The 24,606-nt window shown below is 37.7% G+C and overlaps 1 protein-coding gene across 1 annotated transcript; it reads right to left on the bottom strand.

Moving 5' to 3' along the window:
- Positions 1–143: 143 nt before the first annotated feature.
- Positions 144–23,840, bottom strand: SLC13A1 (solute carrier family 13 member 1). Its single transcript, XM_066184518.1, has 15 exons — positions 23,742–23,840; positions 21,798–21,926; positions 20,908–21,044; positions 16,901–17,088; positions 16,240–16,297; positions 16,084–16,150; positions 15,422–15,582; positions 12,747–12,866; positions 11,463–11,561; positions 11,272–11,373; positions 5,909–6,012; positions 4,920–5,029; positions 4,106–4,267; positions 1,733–1,870; positions 144–1,633 (listed from the first exon to the last, which is right to left on the bottom strand). The coding sequence occupies exons 1-15, from the start codon at positions 23,838–23,840 to the stop codon at positions 1,490–1,492; spliced, it is 1,818 nt and encodes a 605-aa protein (XP_066040615.1). The 3' UTR covers positions 144–1,489.
- Between the last annotated feature and the right edge of the window lie 766 nt (positions 23,841–24,606).

The following is a 24,606-nucleotide window of genomic DNA, read 5'->3' as shown; positions in this document are numbered from 1 at the left end:
GTATAGCTCCTGATTGCCCCAGTGATGGTCATAGCCCTATTTTGCCACTGTATAAAAAAACTGTGATAGCAGCCTCAACCAGGCTTAAAAGCATGGTGTCATACACCAATACTTACTTCAATACACGGAACCAACCATTTTATAAGAAAAAGTGCTTCTTTAATAATTCACTGCAGCTGAATGTGCAACTAGAAGCTAAAGGAAACAAACTACATTGTACACTGCATTCTGGCATTGCAGAAGTCATGACTGACATCTCTAAATATGCACTACCAAAAATAAATGTAAACCATTAATCAAAAACCAAAAGCATTTTTTGGTTGTTGTTGTTGTTAATAAAAATGGACACTATCTTTAAAAGACGGATTGATGTTTAGTACTATCATACAGATGTCCCAAGGCATGATCCAATCTAAATACATGCAGCTTTTAATTACATGCTCTTTACAAATAATAATGGATTGTCACTACAGGCAAGGCTATAGCCTTTATGGTGAAAACGGAGTCACAACCAAATAGAACATAATTATTTGAAGACATCTTTGAACTCCAGCTTACATTCTGACCACATTGCACTGTTTTGTGTTTAGAACCTTACAATATTAACATAGTCTAGTAACCTTAAACTGCCACCTGTCCTGCAGATATCATGAGTGATGATCTTCCTGGTGAAGATGCACTTGATTGACAGATTGACTCTTAAATCTTCACCTCTGTCTTATGGTTTCATTCTTCAAGGGGATATATCGACTTTTGGCAGAGAGGTGTGATGATAGTTTAGTCTCTGTACAGATCAACTGACACCTATCAACATATGTCTATCCAGAGAAATATATATATGTCTTTTTACAAAGCAACAACAGATTTTAATGAGGTCCTGGGAAGACGTAGGCTAAACATGTGCTTAAATATGCATTTTACTTCCAGGTTACAAGGTGCTTAATAGATAAAGTGCTGTGTAAGTGGTCATGCAGCTCTTCTTCATTTTTTGTGCATTTTTGACTGGTGTGTAAACTATGGGTTCAAGACAGTCCCCTCCCTGGTCTTTTACTTGTGATCAACACTGTTTCAAACAGAGTTTGAATCTAGAAAACAGAAAACCAACATGCTCTCTGACAACCCCCAAATAATAATAACAACAAGGATTTGTATCTGAAATAATAAAATCTAAATTTCATTATTCTGCTACCCTAAGAATGGCAGCAAATTGCCAGTGATAATGGCTATGCATATTTATTTTTTCCTTCATAACATGAAGATATAAAAATTCAGACTAGCTGAACTAGATTAGAAACCTGATCTAATTATGATCTTTAGAAAGTCTAGCACTCTTCCTGATTAGACTCTCAGACTGGATCATCCGTCTCTGGGACTGTGAAATACAGCATTTATAGTAATGTAGATCCTTATCATTGTGGTGACTGAAAGCATTTTAAGTGACTCACCACATGTGAGAAAAAAAAAGAAACTTTTTTTTTTTTTTTTTTTTTTACAGCCCAGTGCCATTTGTAGATGGAATGTTGGGTACCCAGCTTGGGTAGGTATAGAGATCAAATATAGGCACTATCCATGTCATAATTCCAAGCATAACTACAGCAACTCCGATGATGTTAATGCCCAAGCCGGCTTTCACCTAAAAAGAAGGAAAAGAAAGCAGAAACATGCATCAAGACACTGAAGAAAAGTTTTTAAATGCCAAAAATCCCCCTTACAACTTTCACTTAATACTCACCATGTCCATAATAGTTAAATGACCATATGAAAACACAATGGCATTGGCTGGGTTTGCTACAGGAAGCAGGAATGCAAAGGAAGTACACAAGGTTGCAGGTATCAAAATGAAAAGTGGGTTCACATGAATGGCTTCAGCCTACCAAAAAATGAAAGAGAGTACAACTGTCAAGGGATTTGACAAATTAAATACAGAAATGCAAACTTCTTCTATTAACACAAGTGAAATGTGAAAGGAACTGCCAGATTAAACAATGAGAAATCACCTTTTCTGGTAGATCATTTTTAACATTACACAGGAATGAAAAGCAAAAACACTACAAGAAATATTATAAAGCTGAATTTGTATATAATACGTTATTGATGATCCAGATGAAGGGATCACATGTACCCTCAGTAAAGTTGTGAATAACATTGCGTTGGGTGGGAGTGTTGGATGGGAGTATCCAGCGGGAGAGTAGGAGGGCTCTGCAGAGGGATCTGGACAGGCTGGGTGGATAAGGTTCAACAAAACCAAGTGCTTGGTCCTACCCTAGGGTCACAACAAAGGCAGGCAGCACCACAGGCTGGGGGCAGAGTGGCTGCAAAGATGCCAGATGGAAAAGCACCTGGCTGTAATGGTTGATAGCAGCTGAACATGTGCCTGTGCCCAGGTGTCCAAGAAGGCCAATGCCATCCTGACCTGTATCAGCAATAGTGTGGCCAGCAGGAGCAGGGCAGTGTTTGTCCCCCCCGTACTCAGCACTGTTGTGGCCACACTTTGAGTACTTTGTCCAGTTCTGGGCCCCTCATTACTAGAAAGACATTGAGGTGCTGGAGTGTGTACAGAGGAGGGCAATGGAGCTGGGGAAGGCCTGGAAGCACAAGTCCTTATGAAGAGCAGCTGAAGGGGCTGGGGGTGGTCAGTCTGGGGGAAGGCATTGAAGTGGAGACCTTACCACTCTCTACAACTGCCTGAAAGGAGGGTGCTAGGGGTCAGTCTCTTCTCCCAAACAACTAGTGATAGTACAAGAGAAAATGGCCTCAAGCTGCACCAAGGGAGGTTCAGGTGGGACATCAGGAAAAATTTCTTTAGTGAAAGGGTTGTTAAACATTGGAATGGACTCCCCACGGAGGTAGTGGAGTCATCATCTCTGGAAGTGTCCAAAAAAAAATTGGACAGAGCACTTAGTGTCATGGTTATTTTGGCAAAGTAGTTATCAGTCAAAGGTTGGACATGATGATCTCACGAATCTTTTCTAACCTAAATGATTCTTTAATTCTGTGAAAAGAGGAGTAAAAAGAAAAGAAGGTGTTTTTTTTTTCTTTGAAAGAAAAACACCTTAGTGTGTATCAAGGCTGGCCAAGAGGAAAAGTTACAGACTAGAAGACAATCAGGAAGTTTTGAAGAAGAAAGAATTGACTGTTTTGATAAAGATGACAAGAAAAAAGAACAGAATTGATCTAAGGACAGAAGAAATGTGGGTTACATACAAAGTTCATCTACTAGCCCTCTCTTCTCTTTGTGACCACCTGCAGTGTTAGCCATTTTTATGAAGATGCAGTCCTGAAGAAGCCCGAAAAGAGTTGTCCTTTTAAGAGCTTCAAATATTCACAATTAATAATGATAGCATCAATTTTCACATGTTGAACTGTACTGTAGTTTTCTGAGGTAATGTTCTTCACAGTGGCTTGTATGTTTTGGATTTGTGCTGAAGACAGTGTTGACAATATAGGGATGTTTTATTTCAGGCTGAGCAGTACTAACATAGAGGAGAGGCCTTTTCTATTTTTCTCACTGTCACACTGATGAGGAGGCTGGGGTGGAATTGGTAGGAGACACAGTCAGGACAGCTGACCCCAACTGACCAAGGGATATTCCATAGCATATGGCTTCATGCTCAGTATATAAACCAGGGGAAGTTTGGAGTGGTGGCATTTCTCACCTCAATTAACAGTTATGTGTGATGGGACCCTGCTCTCCTAGAGATGGCTGAACAGTAGCCTGCCCAGGGGAAGCAGTGAATTAATTACTTGTTTTGCTTTGCTTACACATGGGGATTTTGCTTTCCCTGTTAAATTGTCTGAACCCATGATTTTTCCAGCTTTTCCCCTTCTTATTCTGTCCAGGAGTCCACTGCATGGGAGTGAGTGAACCTGTGGCTTGGTTGCTGTCTGGGTGTAAATCATGAAATGAAATTTTATCTAATTTTACTAATTTTTCAGCATCTCTTGTTAGAAACACCCAAAGCAACCAAGTATCCAATGCACAATACAGGACAGCAAAAAACCTGCATGAAGTATTTTATTAAGACTTTTTAAAACTACTTCTTTGAGCAGCTGCATTATTACATGGATGATAGATTCTGATTAAAAATAAGCTTGTTATACTCACCAAAGGAGATAATATGGGCAGAAAGATTGTAATGGTAGCTGGATTGCTGGCTACTTCTGTTACTGAAGTGACGATAAGGCAGGATATCAGGATAATCAGCCACAAGGGTAATGATCCTAGAGGGGTCAATTTACTTGCTACCCACTCAGAAAGCTTTGAAACCTGCATAAGGAATGTGAGAGCATGATTACATTTAGCAAGTTGCTGAAAGGAAAATTTTAAAAATGGTATAAAACAGGACTTTACTCATCTGCTAATTGTGAAGTATTTAGGTAAAAGAGAAAAATCTGAAATATTGTCTGTATTTCTACCACATGTTTTTAAGACCATTTTTCTAATTTGATGGTGCCCTGTAGAAGCCCATGCAAACTATATTCTGTTTATTTATATTTGCATCTCTGAGATGGTTAGAGGAGTCTTAATCAGACTGTGGTAATATGAGTATATTAGGTTCATAACCAGAGTCTAGGTCCAAAGCTGCTTGATTTACTGGAGTAGCCATGGGGCTCCACATGGGAATTATCTCAGTGACATTAAGGCTTTGGAAACAGTGTGTCTTCACAACTCCTTCCCCATCAGATTTAAATTTAAAAAGAAACAGTAGTCATCATTTACTGTCTTCCTTGGAAGACATAGGAAACTTCTTTTTCTCTAAACCTGCTTTCTGAACATCTTGAATGTTTGTCACATTTATCCTCTTCAATATTGCTACAGAATAACTTGCTAAAGCAAGAGAATAACTGTGAATTCACTGCATGTCTGAATTGCTACTGATGCATGTTTTTTGTTCAGTGTCTTCTATAAATTGCATTACCTCACAGCCGTCTGCCAGTGCAAACCCGCCACCAACAAGAATAGCTATTTCCCAGGGCATGCATGACTGAAATTCCTTCCAAGTGATCAGCGGAGTGTAATCAAAAACAGCTAGAGGAAAAAAAAATAAAATTAAAAAATATAGCCCCCAACCAACATTTAAAAACATATTGACAAGCTCTTGAAATAATCTCCCTGAGGAAGTACTTGGGACTAATTCAAAGACAAAACCTCATCGTTATAACATGAACCAAGTCTCTAACAGAAACAACCTGCGCTTCCTGGGACAGATCTTTAACTGGGGAAAATTGTCACAGTTTGTAGTCATTAGAGCTGTGATGGTTTCCACCAGTGGAGCACTGGCCCCTTTTCCCTCCTCCCCTATGTGGAAGACAGCTGCAGGATATAAATGAGTTTAATTTACTCAGTAAAACTGTGCTATTCAGACAGATTGCTGAGCAAATGCTGTTTCACTTGGACTCATTTAGGTTCTGACCTTGCATCCTCTGTGAACCCCTAGATCCCGTTGTTTTCAATAGCACAACTCAATGCAGACAAGCCAGAGGTATACTTTAAACAAAAATTCCATTTTTGAAGAGGAAAAATTATATGATAATTAATTAATGTACAATTTTGAGTTTTTTAGGATACCCTAATCAAGCAGTAACATTTTTAAAACATAATCCTAGCCCTGCCCCATGCAGTCCCATTTCAAAGCCCATTGCAGCCAATGGGAAGGTGGTTTCCGTTGGTGTCCATGGGCTGCAGGTAGAAGCTTCCTGCACAGCACTAACTCCTGCTGCTCACATAGTGTAAATGTTGACACTGACTTCCAGGCCAGGAATGCTTTACACCCCAGTGCTTTATATCCTCTCTTAGACTTCAGCATTAGTATTTAACAACATTTCTCTAACCAGTGCATTAAGTTACGTTTACAGTAGCGTCTTAGATACATTATTGTGGCAAAATTGACATCAAAATATACTCAACTGTTTTCTCCATTAGATGTCCTAGTCAATGTTTTTGCTGGAATAATAAAGAACAGGAGGCCTATCACTAAGGCAGCTGTTGAATCCGTAATATAGCTTTTATACCTAAGAAGAAGTTAACAAGAAAAAAACCACGTAAATATATATAGTCAGGAGAAGGGGGGGAGGAGAGAGGAAGAGGACAGAGTAGCAGAAAAGTCCACAGTCTGCTGCAGACTGAACATAACCCTCTATTCCTCATCCCTTGCACCACTAGGTGTGGTGGAAAGAGGTAGAGGTGTAAGGAATGAAGGAGTCAGGTTGAGTCCAGAAAAAAGAGGATAGGGAGAAAGTGTTTTAGTTTTTGTCTTTGTTTCTCACCATCCAACTCTATTTTTAATTTGCAGTTAAATTAATTTTTCCCATATCAAGTCTGCTCATAATGGTAACTGATTAGCAATCAGTTATCCCTGCATTCATCCTGACCCACAAGCTTTTTGACCTTATTTTCTCCACTGTCCTGTTGAGGAGAGGCAGTGAGAAAGTGGCTGGGTTGGCACCTGGGAGACAATCAAGGTCATCTCCTCACATCCATACAAATTTTTGGTGCAGGCCCTACAAATTCATAAATAAACATCTTGAGTAAGGATATGTTATTTTGCCACACAGAAATAAGCTGGGGGAGGGGAATATTCAGGAGTAGCTGATGCTTAAATAACTAGTTTTCACAGTTTAATGATAAATTTAATAATTTTAATATGCTCTGCAATAGAATCAATTTAAGAGGCCTTAAAGAGCACAGTGCATACCCACAAAGGGCAATGCTTTTGTAGCTGAGGAAAGGCAGCAGAACTTTATTATCATCCTCCTATGGCTGTTATTACTAGGGTCACAGTCACAAGGGTCATGTTTACTTTGGTCATTTCCAGTGCCTAAGAACTGTTTGCACTACTGTTTCTTAAACTGCTTCAATATCCTTCCAACTTGTAAAGAGTAGCCCCAAGATCAGCCCAAGGTGCAAAACTGAGCTGTAAGACCTTTTGAACACATCCAAGCCTGTTACGCAATGTTAGCTGGTGACATATCCCAGTCTGTCTCATTTCAGTCTAGATGGTCATTAAAATGAAATTTTACTGAAGAAAGCTAAGAAAACATTTTCTTAAGCTTGTTATTTTTTTCTGTTTTCTGTAAGTTCTTCTGTAAGATTTTCTGAACCAATACACCAATATATTTGTTCTCTCAGCCTCAGACCATATGCTTTCTAAATATTCAGCTACCGTGGGTCCAATAATAACTTCCCATCAGATCTTCCCAGAAGCTTAATGTTTTGTACTGAACCAGAGCTTTTCACTGAAAGGAAAAAAATTCTCTCAGTTATATGCTACAAATATCTAATCTGATGTATCCCTTTGCTTTGTTAGGTGAGATTCAAATGAAAATCTTAATATACATAGCTGATTTACACCAAAACCAGCATAATTTTAGCTAACACTAAGTTGTCACAAAATGAAGATGCCATAGAAGTTGAAGTGATTCTCTTCTCCTGCTTCCTAGTGTCTGCCTGCATAGAAAATACATTTTGAAAAAAATATTACTATATTTATATGGTTTCTTAAGGCAGGAGGTTCTGCCTGTGTATCATCTTTAGCCTAGGAGCAGATGTACCAGATCAAGAGAGCTGAAATCTCTTCTTCTTGGATCCTATCCTACATTCTTTTAACACTTGCTAGAAGTTTTGAAGGAAAGCGAGATCTAGATACAGAAACAACCCATGCTGTCACTTTCCTCCAGGCAGCTCCATTTTCATATAATGGTTGAGTTTGAAAGGGGCCTCAGGAGACTGTCTGGTCCAACCCCCTCTGCTCAGGCAGAGTCACTCAGAGCCAGCTGCCCAGGACTATGTTCAGACAGTTTTTTAATATCTCCAAGGATGGAAAATCCAAAACCGCTCTGGGTCATCATCTCAGGTAAAAAAAAGTTTCCTGGTGTTCATGAGGGATCCGGGAAGTTTCATTTTTTGCCCATTGTCTCTCATCCTGTCACTGAGCCTGACTCTTTCCTCTTTGCTCCCTTCCACATTGTTTTGTCAAGGTGACCCTGCAGCCCCCTTTCTGCAGGGTTTGTTCCTCCCCAGGTGCAGGACTTTGCACTTACTCTAGCTGAACTCAGGAGTGCAACTTTTTGCTCACAAATTTAGTACTCCTGATGCAAAATATGATTCCCAAAAAACCTTTTTGGGACACACACAACATCCTACCATCAGTCAAACTATTATGAGGACACACATGTGAAGCCAATCCAAATGGAGACTTTTCAATCATTAACAAATTTTGAGATAAATGTTTTTTAAAGCCTATTTATCCAAGTTGTAATAACAACTGCATATACAACATCTACCTGCTTATAAGACTGCAAATCTGATTTGTGCTATAAGGAAGCAAAAATGTTGATTCGGGAAATCTCGCAATTGCTCCAGCTGAGATCACTGTAGAGAACATGGCTGTGGACAAAAATACATCGTGGTCTTGTATTAGAAGTAAAGAAAGCAGTAAATCACGAAGAAAATATACAGTACATTCTGGCAATAATCTGAGGAAGAGGGAGGGAAGCCCACCTTGCCTACATCAGCTGTAATCAGCTGCAGCTCAGTGTTGTACTTTCTGTTTCTTACGAGGCTCATAAACCCAAAGGCCAAAGGCCAACCTGGAACTCCTCTAATTGAAGCTAATTTCCTACAGCCTGGAATCAGACCAGGACACAGAAGGAAACTGCTGTAGCAGAAATGATGTGTGATCCTGCACTGTCAACAAATGGGGAGGAAACAGGCATTTTTACTCTGTGCTGCTCCCTGTAGTGTTACACAATATTTATTAAAACATCCTAGTAGAGATAATGTATTTTTGAAAGGCATCTGATAAAGCTAGAAATAAGGGGCCACATTCAATACTGCTACAGGAAAAATGTGAATTAAAAATTTGCTGACAGTACATAAAATAGCTCTTAAAAAGTATGAAGGTAACATCATTAAATAGCAGAATTTCTGCTAGGATTTCAAAAATACCAGTCTCTGCATATTAAAGGGGTATTCAGTAATGTGAGGATGCACACAAGGGTCTGAGAACATTAACATGGTGGTGAGAGTTATGGGAAATTTTGTTTGAAACAAAAATTTAAGCATTTCATTTAGTTTGTCAAGCAAAAGATTATAAGGTGATATAATCACAAGATACCTATACTTTTAAAGGACAGAAGAGTTTTTAAGCCAACTGAGAAAGACAAAAATAGATATCTGGAAGCTATATTCAGACAGAAAGCAATGTTAGTTTGTCTTTTTGAGTTTGACAACAGCTATTACTATCAAGGAAACTGGCAAATTCCAAAATCTGAGGAACCTGGGCTTTGCCACCCTAACATCAAGCCTGGTTTCTTTGTGGAAATTCAGGTTCTGGTAAAATAAATTCCTGCTGGGTTAAACACACATGAAAATATAACTCTCTTGATTTCAGCTTGTTAGAATAAAGGATCAGACAGCCCATTCTGATTTAAGACCCAGAGGGTGGTGCAATTACTACCTAACAGGACCCACTCACTAGTCTAGGAGTGACACTGTGGCTTTTAATAAGCTAAAAGCTCTTTTCAGGTGGCAGAACTTCCCTTAGGCCTTCTTGAGACTGTGGGATAAAACCCTGTGGAAAGCAAGTACTGTCAGATTTCTGTAAGGGTGGAGAATATTTCCTTATAGTTGTTTCCTGTACCATAAACTTAAAGAAATTGTGCACATCCCTATGTTTCCCTTCTAGTTACCTCATCCAGATTACAGCAGAATTCGGCCTAATGTAATCTGACTCATGCTTGGGGGCAACAAGTGGCAACATTTGAGGGTATCCATAAAGTAACGTCCCTACGCAGAACCTGTAACCCTGCTCATTTCTGAGAATGTTCTGTTTTTCTCTGCCAATGAACAAAATCCTCAGACACTGATAACCAGCTTCAAATAGGAATATGTAGTTCTTTGCATGGAAAAAAATGTAATTTGAACCATAAGTCCCATATTTGAAAGGTTATTTAAAGTGCCTGTTTCTCAGTTTAATATGTAGCTCTTTAAACAATGCTGGGTGACCACTGGGTGTTAGTAGGAAGTAGGAAGGGAAGACAACCCAGCCTGATTGCTTAGCTAGCTGATTGCTTAATTAGGTCACTGCTCCAAAACCCTTTCAAGAGTGTTTCATATGAGACAGTGACAATCAGCTCTACTGCTGTTATAAAACAAATATATGCCAGGAAAAACAAATGTTCTTCTTCAGTTTTTTCTGAGGATTAAAAATAAATAATTTTAAAACAATCTTAGTTTTTAATACACTTTTTAATGGTATTTTTTGCACAAAATAATCTTGTGTTACACTTTAAATCTTCAAAGTGCTACTATTGTTCCTTGTGACATCCCTGCCCAGACTTTCTGGAAGAGCACTTGGAAGGTGTGTAAGTGGTGGAAATAAATTTAAAGAGAGAAGGCACGATGTATATGTGTTCATATGTCATTTATCCCAAACACACAGGAAAACAAAATGGAAAATTACCCTCCTAGTCTAGAACGGGCCTTTGGGACAGCCAGTAATAAATGTTAAATCTGTAAGGACTAAACAGCATTAAGACTTAATTGTCTCAATCCTGCAACTACTTCCCACCACTCCAGAGCAAAACTTGAAACATTACCACAGAAAAACAGAACTGAAATTACAGTAATTACAGCAAGACAAAAGGAGATATTACAGTAATGTAAGTTCTTGTAAGACTGACTGATTACTTAGGGAAAGAAATCCAGGGGATCCTGGAGAAGTTACCGCAGAGGGCAAAAAAATACAATAGTTCTTGACTTTTTGACATTTAGTTGAATGGACATTAATGCCATTAAGGAAAATATGTATGAATGGACAGTAATTTATATCATTAATTTCAGCTGTTAAAGCAGGGGATGTTGGCCTGTGTGCATATAAGTCTGCTGTCACTGAGTGGTAGATCAAAAAATTCTAACCACATTTATTCTTTAAATTTCACATTGGATGTGAAAGTGGGGCACTGTGGCATCAATTATGATGCATTTTCCCTCACCATACTAAGCCTTAAATCTAGTAATAATCCCTCTTAGGAGGCACTTTATTTCATCCTATAACAGGTATAACACATTTCAGCTATTGTTCGCATACGTATGTGAAGTTGCTGGAGTTTATCTTCTGTATACACTACAAAGGTTTGCAACAGAAAAGTTAGGCCTGGCATATTTCTTAAATATTGAAATCATTTTAATTTTTTAAACTTGGTAAGAAAAGAAGGTATGTAGTTAAGGCACAGTACAGTTCTTGTTGGTTTATCAAAAGGATCACTTACTTTGGGAAAAGTGAAGACCATCCTGGGATGAAGCCAGGATCTCTGGTGAACCACAGGAGAGTCATTAGAATGAACAGGACAAGTGTAACAGTTTCTGGGTAGCTATAGCAGAAGTAGAATGAATTATAAATTTTCCTGAATTGACATTTGGATTTACCTGCTCTTGTTTGCAGATTTATAGTTTGAAATACCTAATTGGTCCAAGCTTCTTGTACTCCTCCCGAATCACCTGTGATGAAGCCTCTTCTCTAGCTGTTTTCTTCTTGCCACACTTGAACATGTTTTTAAAACTGGAATGTAAAGCAGCAATATTGAATGATGAGTTAATAGTGTATACAGAAAAAAGTGTCCAACCTTTCCAATAACCAATAGTACTTGACAAATGTAAAATTGTCACTTTACAATGCAGTATCTCACATTTAGTTATCACACACCAAACTGAGCATATTGGAATTGACAGTGCCCAGTGGGAGATTGACAGAGGCAGCAACAAAATGTGTCCTGTTATTAACCAGCTCATTTGGCCAGGAAGGATGAAACTTTAATCATGTAAACTAATTGAAAAAAACAAATATATAACTCTCTTTAATGAGCTTCTCTTTAAGTCTATGGTTATGCTTTACTTTGGTTTTGAATGAAAATCTTTACCACATGAGTAGCTTACATATTGATCAGCCGAGTGTTTGCTACAAGCCAAGTTTTCATTCTTGGATAAGACTCTTACACAATGTTAGAAAGAACATCATCAAAACAATAAAATGAAACTATAAATGTTCACATATAGAGTGGTAAGCATGGGATGATTCTGTCTGCTTAAAACTAGTCTCACTTTTCATGTCTTGCACTGTAAGTAGCCATGTAATTTTGGAAGATTGGTGTCCCACATCTCTCTCCAGATGTTAATGAACTCATGGAGAAAAAGGCTTTGAAGAATCATCCCAAAGGAAGTATTGTCCTCACCAAGACCATAAAAGCCCAAGCTCTGTGGAGAAACAGAAGCCCTACCACACCACCACCAAATATAAATTTAGGAAAAGCAGAAGTTTCTTTCCTCACATTTACAAATACAGTCATCCAGTTTGGAACAGACATAGTTCCAGTACTCAAACCAATGCCTCCCTACAATAAAGGCTGTATTCCTATGACTCTTTGAGTCAAAAAAATGTATATGATTTCAGTATTCTTCTGTCCTGCACACATGCACTGATTAAGGATGATATGTGTATATTATAAAGGAGTGAGTACACCCATTTGTGACATGGACTTTTCACACTGGGCTGAATAGTCCAGGATCCTTATTTTAGAAAAGTCTTGTCCCATCCAGAGGTTGAGCCATACTAATGAAGGTCACAAAATCACTGTTGCTGCATTTTCCTCCTACTGAACCTATTAAATTAAGATGCAATATTTACTCCTGGTACAAATTATCTTTTATATCAATAACTTTCGTTTTATTGATTATACCATTCACTTACTCAAACCCAAGGAAAAGCCACTGGAGCCAGACCCAGGAGAGCAGCAGAATAATAACTGCGATGGGGATGGAAAGGATAAACCAGTTTCCAAAATTGATGCACTGACAACCTGGGTAACGTCTGAATGAGAGCAAGAAAAAAAAATATTTAGTTCACCTTTGCAAAGGAATGAAGTCTTGCGAGAATTGCCAGGAAGTACTGCTGCAGGAAAGTGGCTGGCAGCAGACATCAGCACGAGGTGGTCTGTGTTACCCTCTTGCCTCACCCTCCCATCCCATTCCTGGTCATCATGACCGCTTACAGGAACCAGCTGTGCCAGTTGTTTGAGCAACAGATAAGCAACAGGTCTGGGGGGTCTGGCACTGACTGAGGTGTGTCTAAAGTGAGTTCAGTAAGCAAGGGAGGGCCATGTGTGGCCTAAGGGCTGTTAGGACTACAGAAGACTACTACAAAGAAACAGAAAGAAAGGAGTGTTTTGAGGTGAGACTGTGCACAAGAAATTATACTCAAATGAAAAAGCTCCAGTGAATGTAGAAGACAACAGCAGAAGCAGTGCTGAAACTTGTATTGTTTAGACTTCTATAAGTGAATCGAAACTGATTAAAATCAAAATTATTATTACTAATTTCCATAAGTGTTCATTGGCCAGGTGGATGATCTCTCCACTCACCTTGTCTCTTTGAGACTGTCTCAATCTACTGTTTGTAAATGTGGGTCATTCAAGCAGAGCTCTCCCTTCCATGTGCATTTAAGAAAAGAAGGGCTCTGGTTCTCTGAAAAAATTGCTTTACTGTTGAATTGATTGATGCCAGATAGGAAAAAAGGCAGAGTAAAAACAGCCTGTTTTCCAATTTACTTTGTGAACAGAAGCTACTCTTTCTTTGAGCTCCTCCAGCTAGAAGTGAGAAAATTCAAGTCTCCTTGAGCAGCTTTCCTTCTTGACGCAAAAATCAGATGGAAGGGAAAAGAACAAATGTCCAGACAGAGGGCATCCTAATGACTATTTCCAATTATTAGCCAATCTTTTTTATTTCAGGTCTTGCTAGAAAGAAAATAATTTTGAAGATTCCATAGGGTTTTGAATCTTTAAGTGTTTATTATAAATGCTCTCTCAAGTATTGTGCAAATTTTAGGCTTGATCTGTATTTACTATCGTGCTTATATATATTGCAAATAAAGTGCTAGGAGGGACCAACCTAAACACCTGTCCTTTTTTTGAGGTGATGTTCTAGATGGCAACTGTACATAATGACAGGACAATGAAGCTCCCAATATAACAATACAGAAAATATAAAGCATTGTGCTGTTACATAATTTATTGATTACATGGCTATGTACCTTTTATTACATGGTTAGCCACATCGATTTTTTGAACTTAAAAATTCCAAGATAAGAAAGAACTGACATCAGCCTAGTAATGACCTAACATTTCATCACGTGCTACAGTGTTTATGATCTTTCCTGAAATATGTGGCAAAATTTCTTATTGAGCAAGAAAACAAGCTCTTAAAAGCTTTATACTAAAGAGTTGATTCCATTACAACATGTTTGTTTATTGTGGTCAGGTTCTACAATAAATTTGTAGAGGGATGAATATTTGTGTAAATATTTCTAATAATCTGAATATTGAAGTTAGGTATTCTTCATCTCCAGAGCAAATATTCCTCAGGTAGAACTGATGATAAGTTTAAATGTTTTTTTAAAAACAATCTATTACATAGATCTGCTATTGTTGGATTGTCTACTACAGGTCTTGCCTGAAGCAAGGATGGACAGGGCACACTGATTTATTTTCTAGACCTATTTCTTCTGGAAAATGAACTAGTGTGATTGATTTTAATAATCCTCTTTCTACAGTGATTTAGTGTCAATAAAAATAAACTCTTTGCAGGCAAACACTACACATGCTATCAATAACTGGTCTTCAACAATTTTGTAGTGTGTAATACAAAACAGTGGGTGGGGGGCAAAAAAGGATTTTTCTTTACTTTGTTTTATTTCAAAATTGGAATAGGAGTATTTCTGACAACAGTAATTTGCAGAAGAAAAACAGTGATCAGCAAGAACCATTGAATTTCAAGGGGTTTGGAATGAAATTTACCAGTTTTCTTTTCAAAGCAGCTCTACATAGATAAGAAAATGAATATTAAAAATGCTTTGGAAAACCTTAAGGCATTGTTCCATTGAATGCAAAGTTTCAGACTGCCTTGAAATTATTTGCTTTTTTGTCGATTAATGAACCCAGATTTCTCATTTCGACAGTGCTTATCCTCTTGAAAGTTTCCCGATGCTCTTTGCTAAGCAGTCTGAACTTATTTCCTGCTGTACTTAGAAATTAAGAACATATCTTTAGATAGTGCATGTTCTATTCATGCTAAGTATTGCTTTTCATTCTCAGAAAAATCTACCCAAATAGTAAAGTGCTACTTAATCAAACAATGGTCGTCTTATTGCATATGTTGGCAGATCACTTACAGACTTTCCCCATGTAAGGCAAATACAAGCATGTAATTTCTTTTTATCTCCTAATAATTAAGAAAATAAATGGAATCAAATAATATCAAATCAAAGGGCAAAGTTTCTAATGTATTTTAGGGGAGACATATGAGAGCTCAAGAAACAAAATTAAAATTCTGGGCTAAGAAGAATAAAAATAATATATTATAGTCTCTTACGAATTGAAGTGCTCAGTAAAAATCAGATTAGTCGATGTTCCTGTGATTGTGGTCAGTCCTCCAATGGTAGCAGAATAAGCCACACATAAGCACATCACTTTGAAAATCCCACTGTATTTGTCCTTTCTGCGTTTTCTCTCTGCTTCAGCAGGTGGTAGGTTCTGCTTAGAAAGTACATATACCAATTAATGTATAAGAAGGGCTCATCATCAGGCACAAAATTAGAACTCGAGGATATCTCAGAAGAGCCAGGCTATTTACTGGCAATATAGTTGTCTGCAGTGTGGTTTAGTTCACAGTTACAGTGGTAATGCAATTATTCATGTGAAGGAAAAGCAGGCAGAATTAAATCCTGAAGTCCTTTCCCTGATCTGTCTTAGTCTTTACAGAACTGCCTCTGTATAGGTTGATACATATACACATACCTGATATATAGAGTTTGTACTCTGGTGAGGTTGCTTTAACTTGGGTGAAATGGGAGGACAAAACCAGCAATGAAATAGCTATACAAGCAAAGAGTGTACATGTGTGTGACTACAGGTATATTTCTTATGCACATGTAACCAGCTTCATTGCAATCTGTGCCATTTTAGGTGTGGTGTGGAAGTGACATTTAGGTTAAAACTAAGTTTGACTGCATAATAAAAAGACACTTTAAGTACCTGTTCATTTCCTTTTTCATTTTCCTTTTCAACTGTGCATACAGTACTACCCACATTGTGGTTATATCTGGAAAAACAAAGGCATGTGTTGTACCAAACAGATAATCTATTTAGATGAATTCTTAGAACAGAATTTACTAAATTAATAACAATTACCCATTAACTCGTTTTTCTTTCTCTTTCCAATCTGGGTTTTCAAATTCTCCTATGTTTTCTGTAAGACAGTCATGCAAAGACAGAAAAGCATTTAAGGGAGTAAAACTGGAAAGGTTCCATCAGCATCTCTCACCCCATGCACACAACTTCACATCATCCCATCAATACATTTGTGAGTACTAATCTCAGAAACAGTTGATTTGTGCCCTACTCCTTCATGACTCCTGTTCCTTGGAATCTGAATCTTCCAATGAGGAGAATAATTTTCAATTTAAAATCCAACTATGTACGTAATCAGCTTAGATTCAGTTGTTCTTCCAACATACCCTATAGATTAAAGAGCTCCTTTCTTGTGCTAACATTTAAGCCTTAGTGTATCTATAGCCTGGAGTGACATTTCTTTCCAGCTGTCTCATAAGGCTGATAAGAGAGGCTGATAAGCCAGCCCCTTCCCTTTTCCCCTCATCCAACTGCCATCTTCTGCACCCGCTCAGTTTTATTTTATCTTTGTGATCATGAGAGCTCACACGCAGTAATCCAAGGGAACTCTCACAGTGAAGCACATGATGATGCCAGTACCTCTCTGGCCATTTAATTGTGCTTGCTGTGTTCATTTCTGCTGAGTGAGGGTGGCCAGGACAGAGCTGCAGCGCATGCCTACCGTCCAGCTCCAGCGCTGGGTTGATGGAGCCGTTGGAGCAGGACATCTCCAGCTCATCAGCTTCTGCTTCTGCTCCGATGATCTGCTGAGCTACAGCTTCTACAATTGGCATCACCATGGCAGCAGCAGAGGTGTTGCTGAGCCACATTGACAAGAAGGCACAGCTAACCATGAAACCCAGCATAAGCCTGGAATAGGAGAGAAGAGTCTGTGACTGCTACAGTAACACCTCCTTTCATCACTCTATTTAATATAAATGGAGAACTTTATCAACAGAAATGTTTCAACACTGAAAATTTAAAACTTGTAGTTCTGAAAACCTTTTTGAATTAAAATTGTCTCGATCTAAGACACTGAAATGATCATATTTTAGAGGTTCAAATATGTTACAAAGTAAACAGAAGCAATAATATTTGTTTACAGAATTATACTGTATTTGAACCATGTTTGAAGAAAGAGCATCATGCATGTCACAAATTCAAATGAAAGTTAAAATGGCTATACTGCTAATGTTATTAATACTGTACAGGCCAGTTCAAAACCCTGGAGTTATCACTTAGGCTGTTTAGTCCTCTAGATATACCAGTTAAGTTGTTATAGGAAGAAATATTAAAAATTAAGTAAATGGTACAAAACTTAGTTCTTATTCAGAGTACCAAGACAAGTGCAGGTATTATTTGGATTTCCATACTTGTCATCTTCAATATTAAATGGGAAAGGGAAGGTAATTACAATTCATTAATCTGGTCTTGGCTCAGGTTTTTCTAAGTTTACTACAAATAGTAACGCAATAGAATTGCATTAATGACTGAAAAATCAAACATTCCATGTCATATCAGGTGATTGTAAATTTAGAACACAGATCACAATGTTGTTTTTAATTCATTTCTTGAAGTTGGAAATGTGAACAGCCCTCTTGAATGCCTGTTCCAAGGTGCTGTCAGTGACATTACCTTGACGAATACCTGCCATACATCATCACAGCAAGAGAACTTAGTGAAGTGATGGTGGTGTTTCTCTCAGAAGACATCCGTGCAATTTGAAAAGTTCTTTGCCCAGACTCAATCAGAAACTTCGCAAAAAATGTCAGTTTTACTTAGTACATGAAACCAATATAAAAATTATATAAAAATCATGTAAACATTATTTGATGATGTAAAAATACCACCAAAATATCTCTCATAGCCTTTCATTTCAGCTAATAGCAACAACATTTCAAGCTGGATTTTTTTCTCAGTAGGGGAACCTTGTCTTTCCCTGTGCAATTTTAATTGTATAGTGATCAAATGATCTGAAGACCAGGAAGTCACAGACCTGACCCAACACAAATTGTCATTTGTAGTGTAAAACACATTAATTTAGGCAGTTTTTGATTAGGTCTTCAGACAGGGGTTGAAGAAGAATTGTTTCTTATGCAGAGCATTTGGGTCAAACTTAGCACACTGAATATGAATTTTCACACGGTAGAAAAATGTCATTTTAGTAGAACTTTCAAGGGAATTTAAAAATAAAAATAAATGAAGACATTCCCTAATGTATTTCAAAACTATTCATCATAAATTTCCAGCAATGGATGGTCAGGTATAATGGATGGTCAGGTGACAATTTGGTATAACGTGATGGGCTCTACTGAGGGACTTTAAAAATAATAGAATATATCCTATCCTGTTTATCCCCAGTTTTTCTGAATTATTTTCCCCATGGTATTGTTAAATATTGCTCATGAAATCTTATCCATTATATCCAACTATAAAGTCACTCTTTGCTTTGTAGTGCACGACCTGTATTTTATTGCCCTTTCTAGTCCTTGCATAGACATATTCACCTTTCTCTGCCAGTCAGCAGACTTTATTGCATAGCTCAAATGTCAGAAAGCCTTTACAGGATCACAGAATAATCTGGGCTGTGAAAAACCCTTAGGATCATCAAGTTCAATCATAAACATAACACTGCCAAGTCCACCACTAAACTATGTCCTTAAGTGCCACATGTACACATCTTCAAATACCTCCAGGGATGATGACTCAATCACTTCCTTTGGCATCCACTTCCAATGCCTGATCAACCATTCACTGAAGAAATTTTTCCTATTATCCAATCTAGTCCTCCTGTGGCCCGACTTGAAGCCATCCTTGTCCTTTTTCACTGTTCACCTGAGAGAAGAGGCTGACCTTCCCTCAGCTACAGTCTTCTTTTAGGGAGTTGTAGACAGTGATAAGGTCACCTCTGAGATGATTTTTCTCCAGACTAAGCAACCCCAGCTCCCTCAGCTGTTCCTAAGACTCATGCTTCAAACTCTTCATGAGCTTCATTGTCCTTCTCTGGACTTGCACCAGCCTCTCAATGTCTATCTTGTAGTGAGGGGCCCAGAACTGAACACAAGATTGGAGGTACAGCCTCACCAGGGTGGAGTATTGGGAGACTATCCCTATCCTGGTCCTGCTGGCCACATATTTCTGATACACATCAGTTTTTCCAGAAGAATATACAATGCAGAATCCAGAAGTCTCTTGCTATTTTACTTTGGCTGCTGCACCCTTTATGACCTCTAATGCAGATGTCTCATGCAGTGATATCTCTGCCCTGGGCTGACTGATGCTGCAGTGTGCATGGGCTGCCTGGGGTCTGTGCCCGTGTGTGTACAGAGAGCAGCACCGTGCCTGCCCTGGGCACAGCTGTGAGCAGCAGATGCTGAGAGGTGGGCAGATCCTCTCCTGCACAAATCATTTCATCATTTGATCATCCCTTTGTCATGATCAGGAATTGTGGTAGATATGAAGGATGCTTCCTCAGGGTTACAACTTTCTGGAGCTGCTTTAGGTATCCTCAGATACTGGCTTCAGGTTTGACTGTTCACAGCAAATTCCCCAGCAATGTTCAGCTTAGCACAGCACACCTTCCACTTGTGTTCTCCCTTTCAACATTTCAGCTAAAGGATGAGAATTTAGGAGTGTTCAAAAGAGAAGCTGAAATAACTAAACCTGCATAGCACAAGAATATAGCTTAAGATAACGGCAGGCAGTAGAACAAGAATGTAAGGAGAATTTTTTCCAAACAGAAAGCTACCAGCTGTCAAAAGAGGCAGAACTAAATCAAAACACATGTGATATTTTAAATAAGGTCACTCAAATTACTGAGGAATAGAAATAATCCAGCATCTCTATGAAGTGTTATTAGTTAAAACACTTAAGAGGCATCTTATTTTTTAGACCTGGGTTTCTGATTTTCTGATCATTTGCTTCCTTTCTGCTTCCTGGCAAGGCGTCATGAGCATGATGTATTCTGGGAAGCTAAACTTGCTCCGTATATCTTATGTGCAGCCTTACTGCTACACTGACAGACACCTCTGTCAGCCTAAACCTTTTCTGCAAGTTTGTAATGGAAGCAAAGAAAGATTTTTCACTTCTTAAAATGTTGATAGTGAGTAGGCAGAGAGTGTGATTTCTTTTCCATTGTCACCTCATCCAGTTGAGGAAGTGCCTATCCTTTGATTTCTTTCATACGTAGACAAAGGAAACCACCTTAAGACACTTTGTTACCCTGTTTTTCCTTCTCCACCATCTGCTTAGTTTTATGATGTTTTCCCCCCTCACTGTGAATTTGAACTCCTTTTGTATTTTTAGGAATGTCCAGATTTTTAAAAACAATATTGAAATAAAAAAAAAAAAAATCATCATAGAACAGATTTTATGTTGTAGGCATGGCCTGGGAATGTTCCAACGACCATCAAGAAACAGGACCCCTATATTATTCACAAACTAATCATACTTTTTGTTCAGAAAAATCCTTATTATGAACAGAAGCACTGCAGAGAACTTTCAATTAGGATTTCAGCAAAATATTAAAGTGTCACCCACAAACCTCTCATATCAATTTAAATATCGACTTTGCTTGAGCAGAAAAGAAAGGCTGAATTTCTACTGTGGAAAAAGCAGTAGGCAATTATTTCTGGAATACATTGCTTTCCATAAGTATTATTGTCCTTCAAGACATTGTTTAGCACATACCATGCAGGGTTGACACCCACCAGCATCACCATTTTTAAAGCCACTCTTTTGTGCAGATTCCATTTTTCTATTGACGTTGCCAAACAAATTACTCCAATCAGCAGCAGATGAAAGTCTTTAAAATAAGCAGATGCTACCTGAAGCAAAATTAAAAAACAAAAAACAAAGAGGAAAATAAATCCATTTTTTAAAAAATTAAATGGTGAATTTCTTTTAGCATTTGGTAATATCACTTTAATGAAAAAATTCAGTCAGAACATATTAGGAAATAAATAGAAACCTTTTTTTGCTTAAAATTAAACTGTTAAGTTCACTGGAACAGTTAAATTCATTTAACCAAATGATTCAAGAATGAATGCACTGAAGTGCATATGGTTAAAGCAAAATAAAAATAAAGCTTGGGATAGAGCAACCTAAAATCATCAGTCACATCTAACATACACACTAAATCAGCAATTAAATGTTGGTTTTGTTACTTTTTAATCTATCCAACAGGCAAAATAACAACTTTAAACACAGACTGAGATTATGATTATCTGTGATTTCATGTCTTTGGCATAAAGTTGTATACTCAGCAGTTTGCACATGTCATTATTCTGACATTTTGCCTCTGTAATATTAAGAGTATTTCATAACTATCTAACATTTTCCCATCAACTGGCATCTAAATACTGAGTGGCTGCCTAGAAGAAACTATTAAAGGAATTATTAAAGAAATGTGAACAAGTCCTGAAGACAAAGCATTTAAGCAAGTCTTGAGGCAGAACTATTGTGATTGGGACTCAGTGAATCCATGGATATGCCTTACACATTTCAAAATTATGTGTTTCATTCTTTGGAGTTTTGATTCCTGATAAGCACAGTATAAAAAAGAGAAAAGGAAAGGTTACCTGCTTGGATCCCATTATACCAAACAACGGGAACATAAAGGCAGGGAGCAAAGCTGAAACAGCCAGTGGCAAAGCTTCTGTGAGCCAAAATATGGCAATTACAAACAATGTGTATGCACATTCTGCTTCCTAGAATATAAAAGGCACCAATAAAAACATCATCCAGGGGGAAAAGAATCACAATTCAAAAAGTACAGCTCCATCAGTACAGAGATACCCCACACCTGGAAAAAGCATGAGTCAAAGGACCAACATTTAGGGTATTTATTGTATACTATAGACAATCCTGCTGAGTACTGAAACACAGTCAGTTAAATAGGTGTAGATAGGGTTTTTTTAGGAAATAGTAAAATTATTTAAACTCTATCACTCCAGAAAGTTGGGGAAAAAAGTCAGCTGCCTATTCCTTCAAGGACAATTAATCATCTAGGTCATTCTGGAGCATTCTCAGGCTAGGAATTCCTACAAATCAAAAGCATTCTGCCTCTGTAAGCAAACCTTTAGGACTATAGGAGTACTCACAGTCAATAATTGGTAAAATTTTTTTCTCCCCTGAGCTTTTGTCATCAGTAGCAATAAGGCAAGGATAGCATCTAACAAAAAAGATATCATGCAAGACTGACAAGAAATCAGCTGTTGGTTTTAAGGCTTGTAATTTTAGCGAGTATCTTTTGTTTCAACTCCTTAAAACCAGGAGATTTTTTCTTTTTTCCTTTTTTAAATTTTTTTCCCCCAGGAGAATAATTTTCAATGCTGCCTGTAAAATGCAACCCCAGACAAATATAATGAGGTGAAGTAAGCCTAGTTTATTCCAGAGTATTATAAATTTCTTTTGTGTAGTTTTTAATTTATATTTCTGCTTTTAAGGAAAATGGTTTGAAACATTTAGTGCCCCTGGTTAGGGCATGAAATTACTCAAGAGCAGCAGAGATGGTTTGTAATGGGAAAGGAACAGCTTAATGATGTGGCTCATGGAACCTTTGACTGGAAAACAACAATATTAAACCTAAGTCGGTCAGCCGTGTGTATCATTTATTTTGGAGAAGAAATTTTTGTTATGTATGAAAGAATTTGAAAATATCCATTCACCTAGCAAATGTTCATCTCACTTTAGTCCTACCACATTAAGAATTTCCCATGAATTTCCTCTCAGAAATAAAACTGAAATGTTGGAATTGTGATGTGAGAGCATGAAGTACATGATTCTGTGTCCACCATCAAACTGTGTTGCAAGGACTTCAGAACCAAAATTTCATGTATTGTCATACGTGGTATATACAATGCACACATGATACTACATCACAGAATTCCATTTCATTCTGCTGGCATCAGAGCTGTACCAAATAGAGTCACTAATGACATTGTTAGATAGCTGTTTCATCAGCTTGGAGTTGTCACAAGAGTTAGTGAATGCCAGAATGTATTTCATGTAAAATAAAACTATGTTGTCCTGTCATAGTTTTTTCTCTATTTAGGAACCAGAGGGAATTTGTCAGATCACTGATTCCAGTCATTTCCTATCAGACAACACAAAATATGATGAACATAAAATCCTTCATTAAACAAAAAGTAATTGCAGCTTTTTCCTGACAATTCATCTCCATTGTCAATCATACAGAGCTGTTTGAAAGAGTGCAAAAAATAATAAAGAGAACAATATTTTCAATGTAGTACAGACGTTGTTAGAAAACAAATATGTGATTCAGAGCTTCATGCATCCAGTACAGAAATTTATGTGGAAGCTGTCTTCTCTACATTTCTGTGAAAATACACTGAGTTGACAAAAAAATAATCACAACTTGTTGACAAAAATAATCACATATTATTCATTTAAGGTCCCTTCCAACTCAAAATATCTGTGATCCTGTTAATCTGAAAAGGTCTGTGAATCTCCATCTTTACATGCAGGTGCAAAATAAATCTCTCTCCAAGCAGGTCACTTACTTTTGTTTTGATGATAAGCGGAAGTGGAAGTAAAAGCAGTGGGGTGAGGACTATGAACAGGAACCTTCGGTAAACCAGGAGATAGCTAAGAATCTTCATGGTTGTTGGCTGTTAGATGAACTTCCCTGAAGAATCTGCCAAAAAACATGTCTGACTTTAAATAGCTGACTCTGATTAATATTTTTCCAAGCTATCACCTTTAGCCATTGCTAAAGCAGGCCAGTAAAGCAAGTTAAAATTAAATCTGGGTCTTTATTGTTTTAGCGAGTTTATTAACAGTAGGTTGATAAGATAAGTGTTGGCCTTAAACAAGGCTAGATGTCAGCCCTCTCAGGACTTTCTCTCCCTGCCCTTCCTCATAACAAGTTTATGTAATTAGAACAGGTTTTAGATAGCTAGAAAAATAAAAACTTCTGGTGCTCTCCCAGTCACTGTTGACTTCCACGGGAAGCCAAACATATAATATACATAGAATATATGTTCAAAACCAGTTGGTTTTGTGAACCATTTATGTGAAATCATAAGCAAGGTAATTTTATTGAACACAATAAAATTCTTCATCTTTAAAAATTCTTCATCATCTTCTCCAACTGTGGAGATATTCAAAACATCATAGGACAAGATTCTGAGCAACCTGACCTGAACTTTGTTCTGCTTTCAGTAAAAGGTTGGACTAGATGACTTGCAGAAGTCCCTTCCAACCTCAGCCTTTCTGCTGTTTTTATCTGTCTAGAATCGAAAGTATATGAGAAAAACAGAGACTTTTTTCCTGTTCTGCCAGGCAGGGAATAACTCATTTTCTCTTCTCATGCAGAAAAAGGATAAGTTTTTGTTTTGTTTTGTTTTGTTTTGTTTTTTTATGTAC

Source organism: Chamaea fasciata, unplaced genomic scaffold (assembly GCF_029207755.1).
Source record: "Chamaea fasciata isolate MVZ Bird 193981 ecotype frontalis unplaced genomic scaffold, bChaFas1.0.hap1 SCAF_5, whole genome shotgun sequence".
In the NCBI taxonomy this organism is placed as follows: Eukaryota; Metazoa; Chordata; class Aves; order Passeriformes; family Sylviidae; genus Chamaea; species Chamaea fasciata.
The sequence above is the reverse complement of the archived record's forward strand: the minus strand, read 5'-3'. Positions and strand labels throughout refer to the sequence as shown.